Below are 19843 nucleotides of genomic sequence, written 5' to 3' on the forward strand. Positions count from 1 at the left end.
TTCTTGGATGTATTAGTAGGAGTGTTGTACGCAAGACACGAGAAGTAATTCTTCCGTTCTACTCTGTGCTGATTAGGCCTCAACTGGAGTATTGTGTCCAGTTCTGGGCACCACATTTCAGGAAGAATGTGGACAAATTGGAGAGAGTCCAGAGAAGAGTGACGAAATGATGAAAGGTCTAGAAAACATGACCTATGAGGGAAGATTGAAAAGATTGGATTTGTTAGTCTGGAAAAGAGAAGACTGAGAGGGGACGTGATAACAGTTTTCAAGTATGTAAAAAGTTGTTATAAGGAGAAGGAAGAAAAATTGTTTTTCTTAATTTCTGAGGATAGGACAAGAAGCAATGGGCTTAAATTGCAGCAAGGGAGGTTTAGGTTGGATATTAGGAAAAACTTCCTATCAGGGTGGTTAAGCATTGCAATAAATTGCCTAGAAAGGTTGTGGAATCTCCATAATTGGAGATTTTTAAGAGAAGGTTAGACAAACACTTGTCAGGAATGGTCTAGATAATACTTAGTCCTGCCACAAGTGCAGGGGGCTGGACTTGATGACCTCTTCAGGTCCCTTCCAGTTCTATGATTCTATGAAAGCTACTTGTTTTTATGTAGGCAAGCATAGATAGCTTTGTTCCATGGATGACTGTGCGTGCACTAGACAAACAGGGTCTGAATCATGACTGCTGTTTTGAAGTGTCTGAGGATTGAGAGTCCTGCTTTATGAAGTGGTTCTAAACCAAGGAAACTTAGCAGCATTCAGTGTCTTGGCTACCAAACTTTAAGCAGCCAAACTTGATACTGTAGTCTACTGTTCAGCATATAACAGCTTGCTGTTTCCAAACACACGCACCGAAGAATGGTACTGGGCCAAAAGTACCTGTCTCACACAGAACAGTATAAACATTGTGAGCACAGAAATATTGCAGTATCAATTCCTGCAAACTGAACTTTGGGTCCTGTCGTGCAACTCTGCTCTGATGCCACTTACTTCAAGTTCCATTACCTTGATCTCTCTTCTGTCAAAGGACTGCTTTGTGCTGATGAACAGACTTGAGGTCTGAACCAATATGCTGAACCAGGTCTTCTGGCATTAAATCCTCTCTGTTAGACAAAGATGCAAGGCCACACTTTGGATACAGGGTCAAATAACTGCTTTGAGGCAGGTGCCTTCAAAAGGCTCGAGGCCAGCATATATGTTGGATTCTAAGGAGTCTGTCCTTCTGGTCGACTCTTGCTCCCATTACAGTCAATGAGAGTTTTAACATTTATTTTAGTGGTACAAGTTTGGTCCCTTAGAGGCTTCTGGATATAAGAGTTAGCTTAAGCTCCATGGCCTTGATATATCCTGTGTCAAAAGGCTGCTTTTGCCCTGACATGTGAATTTCCGGTATGAAGGACAGTTCTGAGTGGATATCCAATACCTTAATGTATTCCTAGGTTGAAGCCTCTCTATGCCCAGAAGAATCCCAGTGAATGAACACTCTGGCCAGCCAGTTTGGAGATACGAATTTAAGATAAAGGCCCAGTTGGCAAATGATCTGGTGTGTTTGTGTGGTTTCCCAACAACTGGGATCATCATGAGATTGCATGAAGTGGGAGTGGAGCAGCAGCCACGATGTGAAGGGAGACAGGAGCGCTAGAAGATAGGGGTCAAGTGTTAGGGACAGGGCAGGGCAGAGACCAGGGTGGAGTTGCTTGATTAAGAGAGGAGGAATAGAGTGCTGGAGTGGCCTCTGAGCCAAACAGGAGCTGCAGAGGTAGGCTGAGAGGAGGAGCTGGAGACATGGATGTAGAAAAGTGCAGATTAGAACAAATAATTGAAGTGACTGAACTTCTGCACCCCCTTGAGCTTTTAGATTGGAAAAGGTTTTATGAGTCCCACAAGGTGAGAGCACAGGCCAAAAGGATTCAACATAGAGAGGGTCCAGTTGCCCCCTGTTATATCCACCCCTGCTCCCTTAGACAACTGATATTTTTTAATTTTCCTGTTGCTCTTTCCAGAGTATACAGAAGATTTATTTTTTTACTTCATTGCAATTGTTCAGGTAAGACCCAGAAGCTGTAATCTATTCTCAGCATTTTTTTTATACTGTGTCTAGGACTATGTCACTTTTCACAAGTGCTAATTTCATTTTCAGAAAAATTTCTATGAGAAAAATATAAAGCCCTCAATTCAAGTAGGTAAAATGTGGACACCAGCTCTTATGAAGGGAACAGCATCAATTATGTTGAACACTCTTCAGTAGTTGAACCCATCTCTGTGAATTAAATGTTTAGGTCCCGACATCAATTCTAGTTCACACCTGCAACAGAAATTTTCCTATTATCCTTCGCTGATGGGGTATATTAGTCTTTTCTTTCATGGACAGAAACAGAATTGAATCATTTTAAACAGGTGTTCTGAAACTAGGACTCTTTGTTAGCAATGGATTCCAATCATAGGAAGATCATAGTTCCTTCAGGAAGAAGCACTGAGCCCAACGCACACCCTTCTGATTTGGTAAAGAGAGGCCTGCTCTTTGCACTTCCCTTTCTAAAACTAACTCCACTGGAGGAGGATAGAGTGTTGTCCCTGTCCCAAGCACCTCCCAACAATTACTAGAAGTCCCCATGTGCTTAAATTGATTAAAATAAAGGAAGTAATATTCCCTAGCCCTAATTTAAAAGAAAAAAGAGTCCAGCTAAATGTAAAGTACCTCGGTAATTGATGATTTCTGTTCCGAGCACTGGGGTCATCTCCAGAACTGTGATGAAGGCTTTGTCCATAGATGTCAATGGGAATGGAGACATGCGATGTCTTCTGGCCACCTTGGTAATGTCGACGGCACTGTGACCTGCAGAGAAGGAGAGCATCCAGTTTAGAAAATATTCCATGGCACTGCCTTGGAAGCCTGACGGGATGACTTACATATATTCAACAACTTTCACTCAGAAGAATAACATAGTGTTTTACAAACTACATAGAGGAATAGCTTCAAGTTCACAGCATTTATAGCTAAAAAGTGAAAGCTACTGTATCCATAAAGTCACAGAGTTAAGGCCAGAAGGGACCACCAGATCATCTAGTTGGACCTCCTGTATATCACAGCCACCAATACAATATCCAGTATCCAATATCCAGCTGTGGCCATCTCTAATGCCTCAGAAAAAGGAGACTAAAAAGCCTTCCAGAGTACACTAAGGGCCAAAAAAAATCCCCTCAGCTATCCAGCGGAAGCCTTGAAGCATAAGCAAGCATAAGCTCTGAAATTAATTGAAATTGCAGGGGAAATTTAGGGAAACAAAATATAATTTTCAAAACTGAAAATGATTACAGTGGTTAATATCCCTGCTCTTATGAAAAATGCTCTTGGAGATTTAATGATGACAAGGGAACAGTAAATCACTATTATATATCTTTCAAAAGATGGTGCTATATTTGACACCATGGATCATGATGTGAGGCTGATTCACCTATGGGAGCAAGCTAGGGGCAGTGGCAACCCCCTCAGATGGTTCTGTTTCTCCTGGAGAGACTGCCCCCGGAGTGTTGTGGTGAGTAACTGCTCTTCAGGAGTCAGGGCCCTCATCTGTGGAGGAGTTCTACATGTTTCTTTTCTTTCTTCCTCTCTCATTCAACATATATGTTAAAATCCTTGGAGAGATTGTCAAATGCCAACAATATGCAGATGGCACTGAAGTATAAATCTACTTGATCTCAAATCACACCTCTTTCCAAGCGATCCTAATGCTTAAATGAGATCAGTGGCTGAATGAGGAACAGCTGGCTAAATTAAATCCAGGGATGACACATGTGATGCTAATGGGTAGAGGGAGATACTCTGAAGCACCAGTCAAAACTGTTCCCTCATCCTCAAAAGAAGGTGTCTGTCCCACCATCATTAAAATGGTATGCAACCAAAAAGTCCCTTTGTAACTCTTCACTGTCTTCTTTGGACTTAACTATCCTAAGTAATTTTATATTGTCTGCAATCTTTTCTACCTCACTGTTTACTCCTTTTTTTCCAGATCATTTATGAATTTGTTGAACATCATTGGTCTCAGTACAGATCCTTGCAGGACCCGGCTATTCACCACCCTCCATTCTGAAAACTGAACATTTATTCATACCCTTTGTTTCCTGTCTTTTAACTAATTACTGATAGAGAGGATCTTCTCTCTTATTCCATGACAGCTTACTTTGCTTAAGAGCCTTTGGTGAGTGACCTTGTCTGAAAATCCAAGTACATTATATTCACTGGATCACCCTTGTCCACATGTTTTTTTGACAACCCCCCACCCAAGAATTGTAACAGGTTGGTGAGGCATGATTTCCCTTTACTAAAGCAGTGTTGGCTCTTTCCCCCAACAAATCGTGTTCATTTATGTTTCTGCTAAGTCCATTTTTCACTATAGGTTCAACCAAATTGCCTAGTACTGAAGTTAGGCTTATTGGCCTGTAATTGCCAGGATCACCTCTGCAGCCTTTTTAAAAAACTGGCGTTACATTAGCTATCCCCAAGTCATCTGGTATAGAGGATAATTTAAGTGATAGTTTACATACCAGAGTTAGGGCATGGCTACACTTGCAGATGTAGAGCGCTTTGAGTTAAACCAGCCTTCGTAGAGCACAGTAGGGAAAGTGCTGTAGTCTGTCCACACTGACAGCTGCCAGTGCACTGGCATGGCCATATTAGCAGCTCTTGCAACGGCCACAGAGAGCAGTGCATTGTGGTAGCTATCCCAGCATGCAAGTGGCTGCAATGTGCTTTTCAAATGGGGGGGTGGGGTGGGGTGGAGTGTGTCAGGGAGTGTGTTGTGTGTATGTGGGGGGAGAGAGAGTGGGTTTTTGGGGGGCTGAGAGCATGTCAGCATGCTGTCTTGTAAGTTCAGACAGCAGCAGACCTTCCCCCTTTCCCCTGCCGCCTCTCTCTCTCTCACACAGCATTCCACAGTAATGGTTGCTTTGTCTCGGAACAGATAAGCATGCTGGCTGTCAAACAGAGCTTTCAAAGGACATAACCAAAACAATGACAAGAATGGCCACTTAAGGGGATTATGGGACGTTTCCGGAGGCTGATCAGAGTGCAGTAATGCAACACCTCATTCAGATTGACACTGGGAGGCTCCAGCGGGGGTGCATCAAACATTATTCTATTCGCCGAGGTGGAGTACCAGGAGCGCTCTAGCCATGGAGTCAGAGCGCTCTATGTGCCTTGCCAATGTGGATGGGTAGTGAGCTAGTGCACCCGGAGCTCCTTTAATGCACTGTAACTCACAAGTGTAGCCAAGCACTTAGTAGTTCTGCAATTTCTTATTTGAGTTCCTTCAGAACTCTTGTGTGAAGACCATCTTGTTCTGGTGACTTACTACTGTTTAATGTATTGATTTGTTCAAAAACCTCCTATATCAACACCTCAGTCTGGGACAGTTCCTCAGATGTGTCACCTAAAAAGACTGGCTTGGGTGTGGGATTCTCCCTCACATCCTCTGCAGTGAATACTGATGCAAATAATTCATTTAGCTTCTCTGCAAGGGCCTTGTCTTCCTTGAGTGCTCCTTTACCACCTTGACCATCAGTGCCCCCACTGATTGTTTGTCAGGTTTCCCGCTTCAGATGTACTTAAAAAAATGTTGCTATTTTGTATATCTTTTGCTAGTTGCTCTTAAAATTCTTTTTTGGCCTGCTTAAATATATTATTATTCTTGACTTGCCAGAATTCATCTTCCTTTCTATTTTCCTCAGTAGGATTTGACTTCCAATTTTTAAAAGATGCCTTTTTGCCTCTAACCACCTCAGGCCCCCACAAGAGTTTTTTGGAGCCCCTGAAGCAGGGTCCTTCACTCGCTCCAAGGGCCCCGGAAAACTGTTGTGGGGCCCGGGCCCCCAGAGCTTCTTCCGCTCCGGGTCTTCGGCAGCAATTCGGCAGCAGGGGGTCCTTCCGCTCTGGGACCAGCCGCCGAAGTGCCCTGAAGACCCGCGGCGGGAGGTCCTTCCACCCCGGGACCCGCCGCCGAAGTGCCGGGTCTTCGGCGACAATTCGGCGGCGGGGGGGCCCCAAGCCCCCTGAATTCTCTAGGCGGCTCTGTTCTATAGCTCTATTAACTGCAGGGTTAACAGGAGTAAAACATTTTTCCTCATTGTGATGGGGCAGATAGATCCCACTGATAGGGTTAATGAGGACCCGTGGACTTAGTTAGCCCTGCCCCTCATTTCACCTAGAGCAATGTTAGGCATGGAAAGGGGAAGTTAAAAGGAGATCTACCCCATTTCAGCCCTGCCCAGTCTCCCGATGTGAGAGAAGCCTGTCTGCAGCTCAGAGACTGCTTGGAGGAGCTCCTGTTAGAAGGGATGAACAAACCCTGTGCAATTACAGGAACCATGGACTGTTTGAAGGCAAATCCTGAAAAGAAGGGTTCACCGAACCTTCATTGGATGACTGTATTTTGAGTTGTGATTTTCTGTTCCTTTTTTCTTTTAAACCATAAACTAAGGGTAAGATTGAAATGTGCCTCTAAAGAAGGATAACTACTTAACAGAGAGAGACAATACAAGCACACCATGTATTTGTTAGACATTCTAGTATACATGTTTTCAGGGTTTCTGAGGTCTTCTGTTTTATAAAAGTTATTGATAAATATTTTAGATACCACAATTTCACCTCCTAGACAGGGCCGCCCAGAGGATTCAGGGGGCCTGGGGTCTTCGGTGGCGGGGGGCCCCCGCTTTGGCGGTAATTCGGTGGCGGGGGGTCCTTCCGCTCCGGGACCCGCCGCCAAAATGCCCCGAAGACCCGCGGCGGGGGCGCCCCACCGCCGAATTACCGCCGAAGACCCGGCACTTCGGCGGTGGGTCCCGCTTTGGCAGTAATTTGGCGGCGTGGGGGGTCCTTCCACCCCAGGGCGGAAGGACACCTCCCCCGCTGCCGAAGACCCGGAGTGGAAGAAGTTCTGGGGGCCGGGGCCCTGCAAGAGTTTTCCGGGGCCGCCAGAGCAAGTGAAGAACCCCGCTCCAGGGCCCCCAAAAAACTCTCGTGGGGGCTCCTGCAGGGCCTGGGGCAAATTGCCCCACTTGCCCCACCCTCTGGGCAGCCCTGCTCCTAGAACCCCTGGAGTGCCACACTTAATGTATACTCGGTGTCCAATCTTTGAATGGCACCCACATAGCTGTGAGAATTCTCTGGAAATAAAGATATACATGATTTTGTGGAATTCAAACCATGTCAAACAGCTGTCAATTTGCTTTTTTTATGTCAAATATCCAAAACAATCTGTTAAAAATCTAGGGGGGAAATGTCTCTAAATTACAAATATTCTTTTTTTTTAAAGCAGAAGGAAATCCACCCATCTTGCAAATCTTTAAAATCACAGATGAAACAGCAGTCATTACTTTTGCAACCCTCCTCCCCAAAAGACACAAACCAAAACAAAAAATAACCTCTTCTGGATCTACAGCAGCCTTTCATAATGCTAAGGCATAAAAGAGGAAGGAAACATACAGAGCTATCATTCTTTTTCCCCTATTGCTTCTTAGCACTGATTTTTCTTTTTCTTTCAGATATGTCAGATATTTAAAAGCAGAAATCTTAAATTCCTGTTATGTTCATGGACAAGACCAACTTATAAAGATTTTGGTTTTTAATTCCCAGTTATGAAATAGTAGATTTCTTTTTTTACAAAATCTAGATGATAAATAAATAAATAAATAAATAAATAAATAAGCTTCAGCCCTCACAATCTTCCACGTGAGTATCGCAAAGTGCTTTTAAAGACTACCATTTATATCTCACAACATTCTACGTGATAAAATAATGCTGTACTCATTCCAGAAATGAATACTTTGAGGCACAGAAGTCAAGTGATTTGCCTAAGGCCACTCAGCTAATCAGATGGAGAGCTGGCAACAGAACTCAGGAGACCGAACTACCCGTCTTCTGTTTTGACCACTAAACCAACTTCCTATTTAGAGTGTAATACGTTTAAGGTAGGTTAAATGTTCGGGGCACATGAAGAGAGGTCTTTAACCTGGAAGGTTACAAACTGTAATTCTAGAAAGAGTTAATTTGTGTAAATCCTTTTTTTTTAATCTGACATCTAATTTTTTTTCCTCATCTACCTCAGCATTTCTTAAAACACTTCAAGCTCAAAAGTGAAAATCATGAATATTTACCTTCCCTTTATTTGTGTGTTGATTCTTTCCCCCTGTGAAATGTGTACCTGCACTATTAAATGCAGGTACATCGCCCACGATGTGGTGATCAACAGGTGGACTGGTGACTCCAAAGAAAGAGGATAAAAGCCCAGGCAGGAACTGCACTATGATGCGGTCTCTATCATTTATCACACTATACATAGCTTAGACTCTAATGTCATGAAGAGAAATATCACGTGGAAAAGAATTAAGACGAAAATACCTATTAACACAGACTCTAACTGCTATTTTAGAAAGGTGAAAGCTGCTAATGTTTTCTTTTTTTCTTCTTTTTGGATTGAATTTCATTGTCCTATTTCTTTTTCTATTCCTGCTGTAAAGTCATATGAACCCTCTCTCATTCTTCTCTTTCCACACCACCAAAATATTATTCTAACTTGCTCTCCCACTTCCTAACTAAAATGGGGGTCATGATTCAAAAGTACACCAGGGAGGCAGCAATACTTACTGGCTCTGAGGATGTTCTCCTTGCTACTGCACCTGGACTGGACCTGCAGAGAAAGCACAGACTCTATGGGCTACAGTAGATAACAGGCACAGCAAGATGTGGCGATTTAATGGGCAAGCTCCTGGGATCTAGAATCAGAGGCTCTACGTATATGACACCTTAACAGTTTTATATAGTGTATATATAGGATACATATATTCAAGCAGAAAGTTATTGGTTGACAGTCTGAATCTGATATAAGCAATTAAAAAAACACAAACAAGCCAGCCTAAAGGACAGATTTTTAGGTTAAGAAATGAATATACAGCTTTCAAAGATACATATTAAACTTTCAATTTTACAATAAATTCCAAGTTCATTGTATATAATAGTGACCGCAGTGATCCTGAACCTAAGTCCTTGTGTTTTATGTGCAGACCAGAATAATAATATGTCTGTATTAATATAATCTGTTTGAAGACTTGATTATTGCTGCTTTCAGTGCAGTCTCTGAGGTTTCTTAGAGAGAAATTCAAAATGCGAACAAGTTAGATTGTGAAAACATTTAGCAATTCTGCTTCACAGCTGCACAAACATCTTATGGCTGGAGACAGATGAATTTGTTCAGCTGCTTAAGTCTAGTTTAGAAAAGTACTATGCCTAATATGCTTTTTATAGTGTAGATCTATTTTGAAAAGTGATTATGTAAAAATAGCATCTTCTTACTCAATAGATCTACTCCTTGTGGGCCCGATTCCCACTGTGTTACTCCAGTTTTTGGTGTAATATTGAAGTAACCGTGCTGAATCATGTCTGAGTATTTAGAGTCATATCTGCTTGCTATGGAGACTAACAGAAGTTTTTGTTTTCAAATACTGTTAGCCCTGCAGAGCCAACACAATATAGGATATGTCTTCACTGCAGAGTTAATTCAAGTTATCTACACTCAAGTTAACTTTTTTCAGTCTTGCTTGAATCAGAGCAGTCATACCGCGAAATAACACTTGAGCTGCACAGAATAATTGGATTAGTAGTTGATGTGTTGTCATAATTCGAGCTGTGGCCTATACACCGAGGCCAGCCAGCTGTTAAAAGTTAAAAAGCACATCAACCTTTAGTTCAAGGTTTTTGTGTGTGGATGAGACTCAAGTTAGAGGCAACACTAATTAAAACTTGTTATAACTCAAATTAACTTTGAAGGGCAGATAAGCCCTATGAAAGTGTGAGACATGTGAGCTGGATTCTTTTCCTTCATGTGCTTCTTCAACAGAATTGTTCATTAAAACTTCAAATACAACACCAATGAATTACACCCGTGCAAACCTATTTACAGCAATAGGGTTGCACAGGTGTCATTGAGGGCATATTTTCCTTGTAAAACCTCTTTTAGTGTTGAAGAAGGAAGGGTAGGAAGGAAAGAGACCAGCTTACCTTTTGGATATGAGGTTGAGTTTGTGGGGGTGGGAGCTAGAAAAATATCTGCCTACAAACTGAGCACACACGATCTGGAAATTATTGATGAGTGATAAATGTGGAACCTCAAAGCGCCATTTTTCAGTCTCTTTTCAGACTTCTTCAGCCATCTTTTAAGTCTGAAACTAATCCTTCCTTGTTTTCTAAACCTCTTTCTTTCATTCCACAGCAGCTTGCCCCAAACGCATATTCACACAAGTTGGATACTACAGCGTAACACAGTCTACTCATTGTAATGAAAAAACGTATGACGGTAATGTTGCAACTTAGAGTGGGCTATGGTTGTCCTTCCCTGAAAAAATTGGTTATGTTTAAAAATTAAAACCACCCTCCTCCCCATCAAAAATACTACACAGGTAAACTTCAAAATGTCAGTGATGCCCTGATTTGGCCCAGAGTTGTTTTTCCATTTTTCAAGTACATGATAAAATAAAATCTCATTGGAAGAGGAAAATGTTTCTCTTTGAAGGGCAATTCTGGACCAAAAAGGAAGGTATAATGATATATGTGTGTGTGTGTGTGTGTGTGTGTGTGTGTGTGTGTGTGAGTGTGAGAGAGAGAGCGAGAGAGAGAGAGAGAGGGAGGGCTGGAGGAGTGAGTGGGTCACAGTTGGGGAAAACCCAAAATGTGTATGCAAAAGGAGAGATGGGCCTATCTGCATAGGATATTATTTAAAATTGAAGAGGCTCTGCTATTTCTCATTGAAAACCATATGGAAAGAGAGAACAAGGAATGGGCAAGTTGCAAAATAATCAAGACATTCAGCAAACTTTGGAATGAAACCTAGTGAAACAACAACACAGTCTTAAAGAAAAAAACAAACAAAAAAACCCACACAAACACTCAGAAACAATCTAATAAAACAAACTAAGTAAAAATATGATTCAAAGGACACAGATAAAAGCTACTAGGGAGAGGAAAAATGTTAGTGGACAAAGACAGTGCTAAAGAAGTAAAATAGAAGTCAAGAGAGAGTCTTCAACAAAGTGTGGGAACAGGATCCCAAACCCATAGCGCAAAGCAATGTTTGCGAATGGAAAGCTACTCCTTTGAGCAATAATAGTTACTCTCGAGTCATAGCCTCTATTCCTCCTGAGTTCATCTTTAAGCCCTTCCAATCTATAGTGGAGCTAGTATATGAACAAAAACAAGAAATTATAATGAACAGAGCAGCTGAGATTTGCCGACCTAATATAAAAAAATGTGCTGACAGAGTACCACTCTTACAACGTCCAGATGACAATGGCAACAAAAAACAGCTGGCTTCAAACATAGCTCTTGGAGGTATTTTTTTATTCTATGAGCACAGAGGACTTCAGATGACAAAGCTAAATTGTGCTTTGCAGTGTCTCATGGTGACCTAATGTTTATCACTCACCTGATTAGCAACATATGCACTGGGGGAAATAATTTGCTTTCCACAAATTTTAAGAGGAATCCATAATTGTGAAAAAACACTCAACTAGACTTGATCATTTCCCATCCTATGCTCTCAGCTGCAGAATACAAACCGTGCTTCAACACAGCTGAAGGATTAATCAATTAGCCAATACTCCCATTTACTGTATATTGCACATTCATAGCCTGTCTTATTTTTTTAACATTTTTCCATTAAAAATTATTTTAAATGTCAAAAAAAGTAGTTTTTTCTAGCCCAAACATTTAACCTACTTTAGAGCTTTGTGTAAATTGTCTTTTTCATATTTTATCATTTGTATATATTTTCTACCTGTGATATTTTTAAAATCTGTATGTACATCAGGGTTACATGATTTTTAAAATCATGTAACCCTGAAGTAAATATTCTGGTGTACCATCATACACCATATCATGACTTGCTGGGACAGATGGTTTTGGAACAACTGTAATTCTTCCCTCACTCACAGGCTGCTCCAGAGATGATAACCTGTGCCTGTCTCCCATATCACAGGAAGTCTTACTGTTTCTTCTGTCTACATTCCCCTAGCTGCCAATATATTTTGGCAGAGAAGCTCTGAATACATTGGGATCTCATCCAGTATCATTCCCCAGGGTGGCTCAGGAGGAAACAATCAGAAAGCAGAGCATCCACATTCCACTGCCCTGACCTTTACGTCCATAGGATTTTATTATATTTAAATTATAATTGTATTGCCTTGTAATGCAGAGTAAGCCTTGTTCACATGGGCATAAACACCAAACACTATGTGAAACAAAGCATTTTAAATTAAAATAAACAGAGGGAATGGTAAAAACAAGAAACCTGCTGACAATCTCTATCTATCAATCATGACTGGTCTGAGACATGAAATCACTTGTTGCAACAGATTGGATGTGTTTAAATCTACATGATATGTTTTGCAGCAAATCATAGCATCTATAAGGGTATCTTTACAAGTAAAATAGAAAATGACATGAAGAAAAGCTCATGCTACAAGTGAAGTAAAAGTAAAATAAATAAAAGAGGAAAGAGAAGCCTTTACTACATGACCACAATCTTTAGGAATGGTTAGAGAAATTACTTACCTTTTATACGTCATAACAAGATTTAGCACAGAGTATTAAGTCTGCTCTTCATTATGGGAGGTACAGTTAAAAGCCATAGGTTATAGTAAAATGAATTGCTACACAAACATGAAGAGTTTCCAGCCAAATATGAAAAGCTAAGTCTTATGGGGGAACATTTCAACTGAGGTTTAATGCAACATGAAGAACAATTTGTAAGAACATCAAAACACATGATTTTACCACCAGCAGTAGAAAGAACCCATTTCTCAAGAACACACAGGACCATAGGAGGCTAACCCATAATCTAGTTACAGGAAAGCATATTCCATTATTAAGACAGCATGCAAAATGTGGAACCACTAGCACAAACCCAACAGGGAAGGGAATGGGTTGGCCAAGCTGCAATGAAGGAAGCAGGACATGCGAAGCACAGCAGCAGTTATGAATTTGAGAACTGTCTTCATTTAACTGCCCTATAAATGTCAGACTCATTTAAGAAGTAAGGAAAAGACTATTTTCAGTGTGTTCTACAAGTCATGACTACAGGTTAGTGTGGAACTCTTATCACCTTTTCCTGAGACTTCAACGCCTGTGTAGAAACCAGCTGTACTCTGTGAAAGATTTGGTGCAGTATACTGTTGCTGCCTTTTCCCATCTGTTTCATGAAATAGGCAGAGTGGATAAATTGTATATAATCCACTTTTGGAATACAAAACCTCCAATACATTCAAAACACTTTTCAGTATAAGACTGTCAGCAGCACATGAGTGGCAAGAAGAACCTTAGCACCACTCAAGCTTTAGTACATACTACTGCTTGGCTGTTCAAATTCTGCTAACTTTCACATTTTTCTCCTCATACTTACCTACAGTTAGTAATTCCATGATCTCAGTTCCACAAAATTTACTGTGTGTGGATCTTTTGGATGATCCCTCCAATACTGAAGACCTGTCTACTTTCAATTGGTATTAAATATACCATTATTCTATTTTTAGAAGCAGAGGTATATTCTAGTGCCCCTTGGCAAAAAATTTCTCCTTGCCCCATGGTGAAATGTATACATATTTATAATTAAGTAACATAAAATCACAGCATTTTATAACAAATATCCCAACTCTATGTTATAACTTTGTAAACTGTAATGTTTTGGACTATTATTGTAGGATATTATGCATAAGGTCATGGAGCATAAAGTCAAATTAAATATATGGAGATATCCTATCTCATAGAACTAGAAGGGATCCTGAAAGGTTGTTGAGTCTAGCCCGCTGCCTTCACTAGCAGGACCAAGTACTGATTTTTGCCCCAGATCCCTAAGTGGCACCCTCAAGGATTGAGCTCACAACCCTCGGTTTAGCAAGCCAATGCTCAAACCACTGAGCTATCCCTTTCCCCCTCAGAGTAATGTACTAGGATTTGATGGTTTTAGAAAATATTGTTTTTTATTTTAAACCTATTCAAAGGAACCCCGAAAACTATAATTGTTTTGGTTGAATTAAAATAAAATATAAAATAATTTTGTCTAAATAGGTTATCCATACACATGGCAAATATATATATATATATATAAAATTGTAACATTTTGGTAACATGGTAACATCACATAATGTGGTCAAGAGATTCAAAAGCCTTGATATTCAGGAAAGCATCCCCATTTAGGAAAGTATTTAAGAATGTACTTAACTTTCTTCCTTAATTGGAGCCAAAGTCAGTACAAAACTAAAGAAAATTCTTTATCTATATAATGGAAATACATTTAAAAGAGACAAAAGAAAAGTGACTTCAAGGGAATATGGTTGGGGCAAATCTATTATTTTCTAACAAATCTTAAAAAGAGGAATATGCTCTTTTCCAAACACTATACATTTCTAATAATAGATTAATCAATAGCTCTAATTTTTAATTTTAGATTTATTATCCTCAAAGGAGATTTAAATGACAAAAAAGTTACAATCAGCTTAGTGTATCCCCAAATCAAAAAGATTTAAAAAAATAAATTCTTTAGGATTCCAAAGAGGAGAAATTATTTTAGGATATTATTTTAACATTAAATGCTAGATTGGATAGAGCAGACACTAAACAAAAGAGAGATACAAATCTTGATCATCTTTATAAACACATGATGACAGTTTTATCTGTTCTCATTTTATTCTCATCCACATAAACTTTATATGATGATAGATTTAATTTTGATCACTAACACTGGCCTGGTCTACACTGGGCTGGGGGTGGGGGACGGGATCGATCTAAGTTACACAACTTCAGCTATTCTGCCAATGTGTCTTGCTCCAGTGGAGTACTGGAGTCGACGGGAGAGCGCTCGGCGGTCGATTTATTGCGTCTTCACTAGACCCGATAAATCAACCCCCGCTTGATCAATCGCTCCGGAGGTAAGTGTAGACATGCCCATTGTCTTCCAACAACCTATAAACATAGAATTACATGGTCAGCTCTTGTTCCAACCAAACTAACCTTTAATTTGGAAGGGGGGGGGGAAATCATTCTCCAAACAGACTGGCAGACTGAATTGTTTCCTGTTACAAGATCCAGACAGAGCAGTCATTTAAAAAAAGATACTACTCATATTTTGAACATAACAACAAAGATTACATACTAAGGGGGCTATCTTTGCAAATAAAGCAGTTATGAGAGGTCATCTTATTAACAGTCTCTTAGTTGAAAAAGTGAGACTTCAAGATAGATTGCAACTGGTACATGAGATGCAAAACCAAAAATCATATAATTAAAAATAGTTCAAACAAAATCGTACAAAAATTCATCAACTTAAGTTGCAAGCTAAACACCTTGCTAAATGATAAAACAGAAAAAGCTCTTCAGATATACAAAATACTTATTCAGTGAAAAGAGGGACAAAAGAGAATAAAGGGGATAAACTGTTAGATAGAAAGCTAAAAGGAAAGCAAACTACCAATATAATCCTCCATGCACGATTAGGAATGAAGAGAGGCAAAAGAAATAGGAGATGTTTTTTCATATTAAAATATTTACAAAAGTTATTTTTGCATTAGAAAAATAAAAATTATGAGCTAGATTGTACCTTGAGGTAAAGTCCAGAGTATGAGACAGTGAACAGATGTGCTGCCCCAAGAGGCACGCTGGGAAGGCATAGTTCTCAGAGACACTTGTTAGGGATGGGTGAGGGAATACTGGTCAAGCAATATTTGTGCTTCCCCTGTATGTTCTGTGCTGTCAGTTACAAACTGTAAGATCCATATGGTTGCTTGGGGTTATTGGGAGGGGATTGGGCAGCCTTATTACTTCTTGTACTCCCATACAGCCACAAAGGATGACACATTTTAGTGCTAAGTAACATGAACCTCCTCATATTTCATTTAAACATAGCTCTGCTTGAATAATTCATCAGAGAGGAAAAAATGTAGTATTTATAAATGATATGAAAAAATGGTAAAGTCCTGGATTGAGATGGGTTACCAATAAAAATATTATAAATGTTTATAGGGAAATTGGTAGGTCCTCTTCCAGCTACAACAGCTGTTATTCCCAAACCTGGAAAGAACCTTCCATCATATAACCCAATTTCTTTATTGAACTGAGATGTAAGATTCTCACCAACATATTGGTGAACAGACTACATCACAGAGACAATATTAAGTTATCAGAGACCAAATAGGTTTTATAAACAATGCAGATAATCATATATGGGTACTAGGAACATTACTCTCACTAAGATAAAAAAAGAAGCCTCTACTACTCTTCTAGTTAACTGCTGAAAAGGCCTTTGATAGGGTTGAATGAAGTTACTTTTATAAAACTGAATGACTTGGGAATAAGTTCCCAGTTTAAGAAATGGATAATATAAACGGGAGCAGATCTAATACCTTTTCTTTCCAAAGAGACACAGGAAAAAGATGTACCATTGTTATTCACCATTAGCAATGGATCTATTTGCCTAATATATATGCAATAACACAAGGATAAAAGGTGTTGCTGAAGGAAAAGAGGAAGTTAATCACCTTGTGCAGTAATGATGATTCTTCAAGATGTGTGTCCCTGTGGGTGCTCCACTGTAGAGGTATCTGCATCCCTGCCCTGCTGATCGGAGAACTTTAGTAGCAGTGTCCATTCAGCCCATGCATTTGCTGCCCCGTCGTGCTCTGCCATGAGGCTAATCAGCGCTGCACGGTTGAATGCTCCTCAATTCCTTTTCTACCGCAGTCACTGGCAAGAACTCCGTGGTAGAGGGGAGGAGGGTGGGTCATGGAGCACCATAAAAACACACATCTCAAATAAGCATGGTTACTGCACAAGGTGAGTAACTTCCTCTTCTTCTTTTTTGAGTAGTGTCTCTATGGGTGCTTCACTGTAGATGACTCCCAAGCAGTACCCACCACTGAAGGCTGGGGCTTCAGAGTCGAGTCTGTTATGGATGATAGCCCCAGGGCAATGAATATGGTGTCTGAAGCAGAGTCCCCCAAGATGGCATAGTGCTTTGTAAAGGTATGTGCAGATGCCCAGGTAGCTGCTCTGCAGATTTCTGATATAAGGACACCCTTGGAGAAGGTGATGGATGAGGGGGCTGATCTTATACAGTGTGTGCGTATTGAAGATGGGGGTGTTACGGTGAAAATCTGGTAACAGAGTTTGATACAGTTTGAGACCCATTTGGAGAGTCTTTGAACAGAAATCGCTGTGCCTTTTGACCTATCAGCAATGAAGAGGAAGAGTCTTGTTCTGTCCAAATAGAAGGCCAAGGCTCTCCTCACATCGAGCATGTGGAGGATGGCTTTCCTATTATCCTGATGAAGTTTGGGATAAAAGGTTGGAAGGTGAATGAATTGGTTCATGTGAAATGCAGAAGTCACCCTGGGAGTGAACTTTGGATGCGGTCTAAGCATGACTTTGTCAGGGAAGAACACTGTGTGGCGGGGTGCGCCATCAGAGCCGCTATCTCTTCTATCCTTCTTGCCGAAGTGATGGTGATCAGGAATGCTGTCTTCACGGAGAGGTGAGTTAAAGGACAAGGGGCCATAGGTTCAAATGGCGGTCTGGTCAGTCCTTTTAGTACTAGGTTAAGATCCCACTGTTAGAGCCCTGTGCGGATACAAAATTTATATCCGCAGATGTGGATATCTGTAGAGTTGCATGGCTGTAGCGACAACGAGTGAGATCAGCAGGGCCATAGCCAGTGACCGGGCAAGACCCACAGTGGCAAAAAGCATCAGCATGTGGGGGCACCACTCGCAGGAACCAGCATCCAGCTGTCCGTTCCATGCAGCGATGTGCATCTCCTGTCCGGGAGAGTGCGAGCCGCTTGCACACACTAGTGCAGTGGTTCCAAAACTTTCAGCATCCCGGCCCCTTTTTAATTTTCAAGAAACCCTCACACCCCCCACCTCTCCTTTACCATCATCCAACACGCCCCCCCCGATCCTTGTCCCCTGACCGCCCCCTCCCGGAACCCCCTGCCCCTAACCACCCCCTCCCGGAACTCCACCTCCTATCCAACCCCCCCTGCTCCTTGTCCCCTGACCGCCCCCCCGGGACCCCACCCCCTAACCAACCCCTCTGGTCCCTGTCTCCTGACTGCCCCAACCCTTGGATCCACACCCCCACCCCCTGACAGGCCCCCCCAGGACTCCATGCCTATCTAACCCCCCCTGCTCCCTGACTGCCCCCCGGGACCTTCTTCCCCTTATCTACCCACCCCCCACTCCCTGCTCCCTTACCAGGCTGCAAAGCCTGAGGGGTGGGCGGGCACAAGCCGCACTACCTGTGTGGCGGCATAACTACGGGGGAGGAGGGACTGGAGGGGAGGGGCTGGGGGCTAGCCTTCATGGCCGGGAGCTGAAGGGCCGGGCAGCCTCACACCCCCCATGGAATTTCTTCACGCCCCACCAGAGGGGCGCACCCCCCAGTTTGGGAACGAATGGACTAGTGAGACCAGGGACAGCTATTTGTGAGCCTGATGCCTGCCCCAGTAGGCAGGGCTGTAAGTGGTACAGACATGCTGGAGGAACTGCCCGGGCTGCATGCTGGCTCCTGCAAGCAATGGCCCAACCTGCTGATGCTTTTGCCACTGCAGTTCCTGACCTGGTAGCTGCAAGCCCTGCTGATCTTGCTTGTTGTCACTAGAGCCCTGCAATTCCAACGATATCCACTTTATATCCATGGATATCCGCATCCGTGGATATACATTTTGCATCTGCGCAGGGCTCTACCCATTGTGGGGTAGGAAGTCTGGGTTGAGGAAAGAGGAAACCTATTCGTAGTTGGGTGGGAGAAAATTGAGTACCCTTCTACCTGCTGGCGGAAGGTTGCAATTGCTGCCAAGTGGACTTTTAGCAAGCTAATAGAGTGTCTCAATTTCTTGAGAGTGAACAGATAGTCTAGGATTACAGGTAGAGTGGCTTCATCCAGGGTGGTGCCTTTGGGCTGGCACCAGATCTGAAATCTAGTCCACTTTTGTAGGTAGGTACGACAGGCAGTCTGTAAACTGAACTGAACTGAATGCTTGGGCATCTCATGCACAGTCTGGCGTGAGCTATAACCTATGTGCCCATGGTCATATGCCCCAGACGCTGGAGGCAGTGTCTGGCTGAAAGTTGGGGGCTGGATTGCACTGGCTCTAGAAGCATGGAAAGGCTTAGGAATCTGGATGTGGGAGGAGCACCCTCGCCCAGATGGAGTTGAGGCTGGCTCTTATGAATTCTAACCTCTATACCAGCATTAATGTCAAATTTTTGTGCATTGATTTATAGGCCTAGACTCTGGAATAGATCCATTGTGGTATGGGTGATTTGTTGGGCTTCAATGAAGGAATGTGTCCCGAAGAGAGAATTGTCCAGCAAGGATAAATCATGATGCCCTGGGAGCGTAAGTGGGCTGCCACTACTGAGAGAACCTTGGAGAATATTCTGGGGGCCGATGAGAGGCCAAAAGAGAGTACTCTGTACTGGTAGTGGTCTTGGTCTAATGTAAACCTGAAGCATCATCTGTGACTCGGTATGATCGAGATGTGGAACTATGCAACTTGAAGGTCGAGGGCCGAGCACCAGTCTCCTTTTTACTAATGCTGGAATAACTGTTATGAACATGACCATCTTGAACTTCTGAATCTTGACAAATTTGTTGATCACTCTGAGGTCTAGTATGGGACTCCATCCTCCCTTTTTCTTTGGTATCAGGAAGAAGTAGAAGCCTTTGCCTTTTAGATGTGTGGGCACTGGCTCTATGACTCTTATGCGGTGGAAATGGTTTATCTCCTGTTGTAGCAGGCTCTCGTGA

At 41.9% G+C, this 19843-nt stretch overlaps 1 protein-coding gene across 10 annotated transcripts in view; it reads right to left on the reverse strand.

The window, feature by feature from the left end:
* GPHN (gephyrin) overlaps window positions 1–19843 on the reverse strand; it is a 602360-nt gene that overhangs the window by 97377 nt on the left and 485140 nt on the right. For all 10 annotated transcript variants that reach the window (XM_045012253.1, XM_045012256.1, XM_045012255.1 and 7 more), the window contains 2 exons: window positions 8639–8681; window positions 2696–2833 (listed from right to left, as the gene is read on the reverse strand). In XM_045012253.1, the coding sequence (XP_044868188.1) occupies window positions 2696–2833; window positions 8639–8681 (181 nt within the window). The remainder of the gene's footprint in view (window positions 1–2695; window positions 2834–8638; window positions 8682–19843) is intronic.

The sequence above is a fragment of the Mauremys mutica genome, chromosome 4 (genome assembly GCF_020497125.1).
Source record: "Mauremys mutica isolate MM-2020 ecotype Southern chromosome 4, ASM2049712v1, whole genome shotgun sequence".
NCBI classification, from domain to species: domain Eukaryota; kingdom Metazoa; phylum Chordata; order Testudines; family Geoemydidae; genus Mauremys; species Mauremys mutica.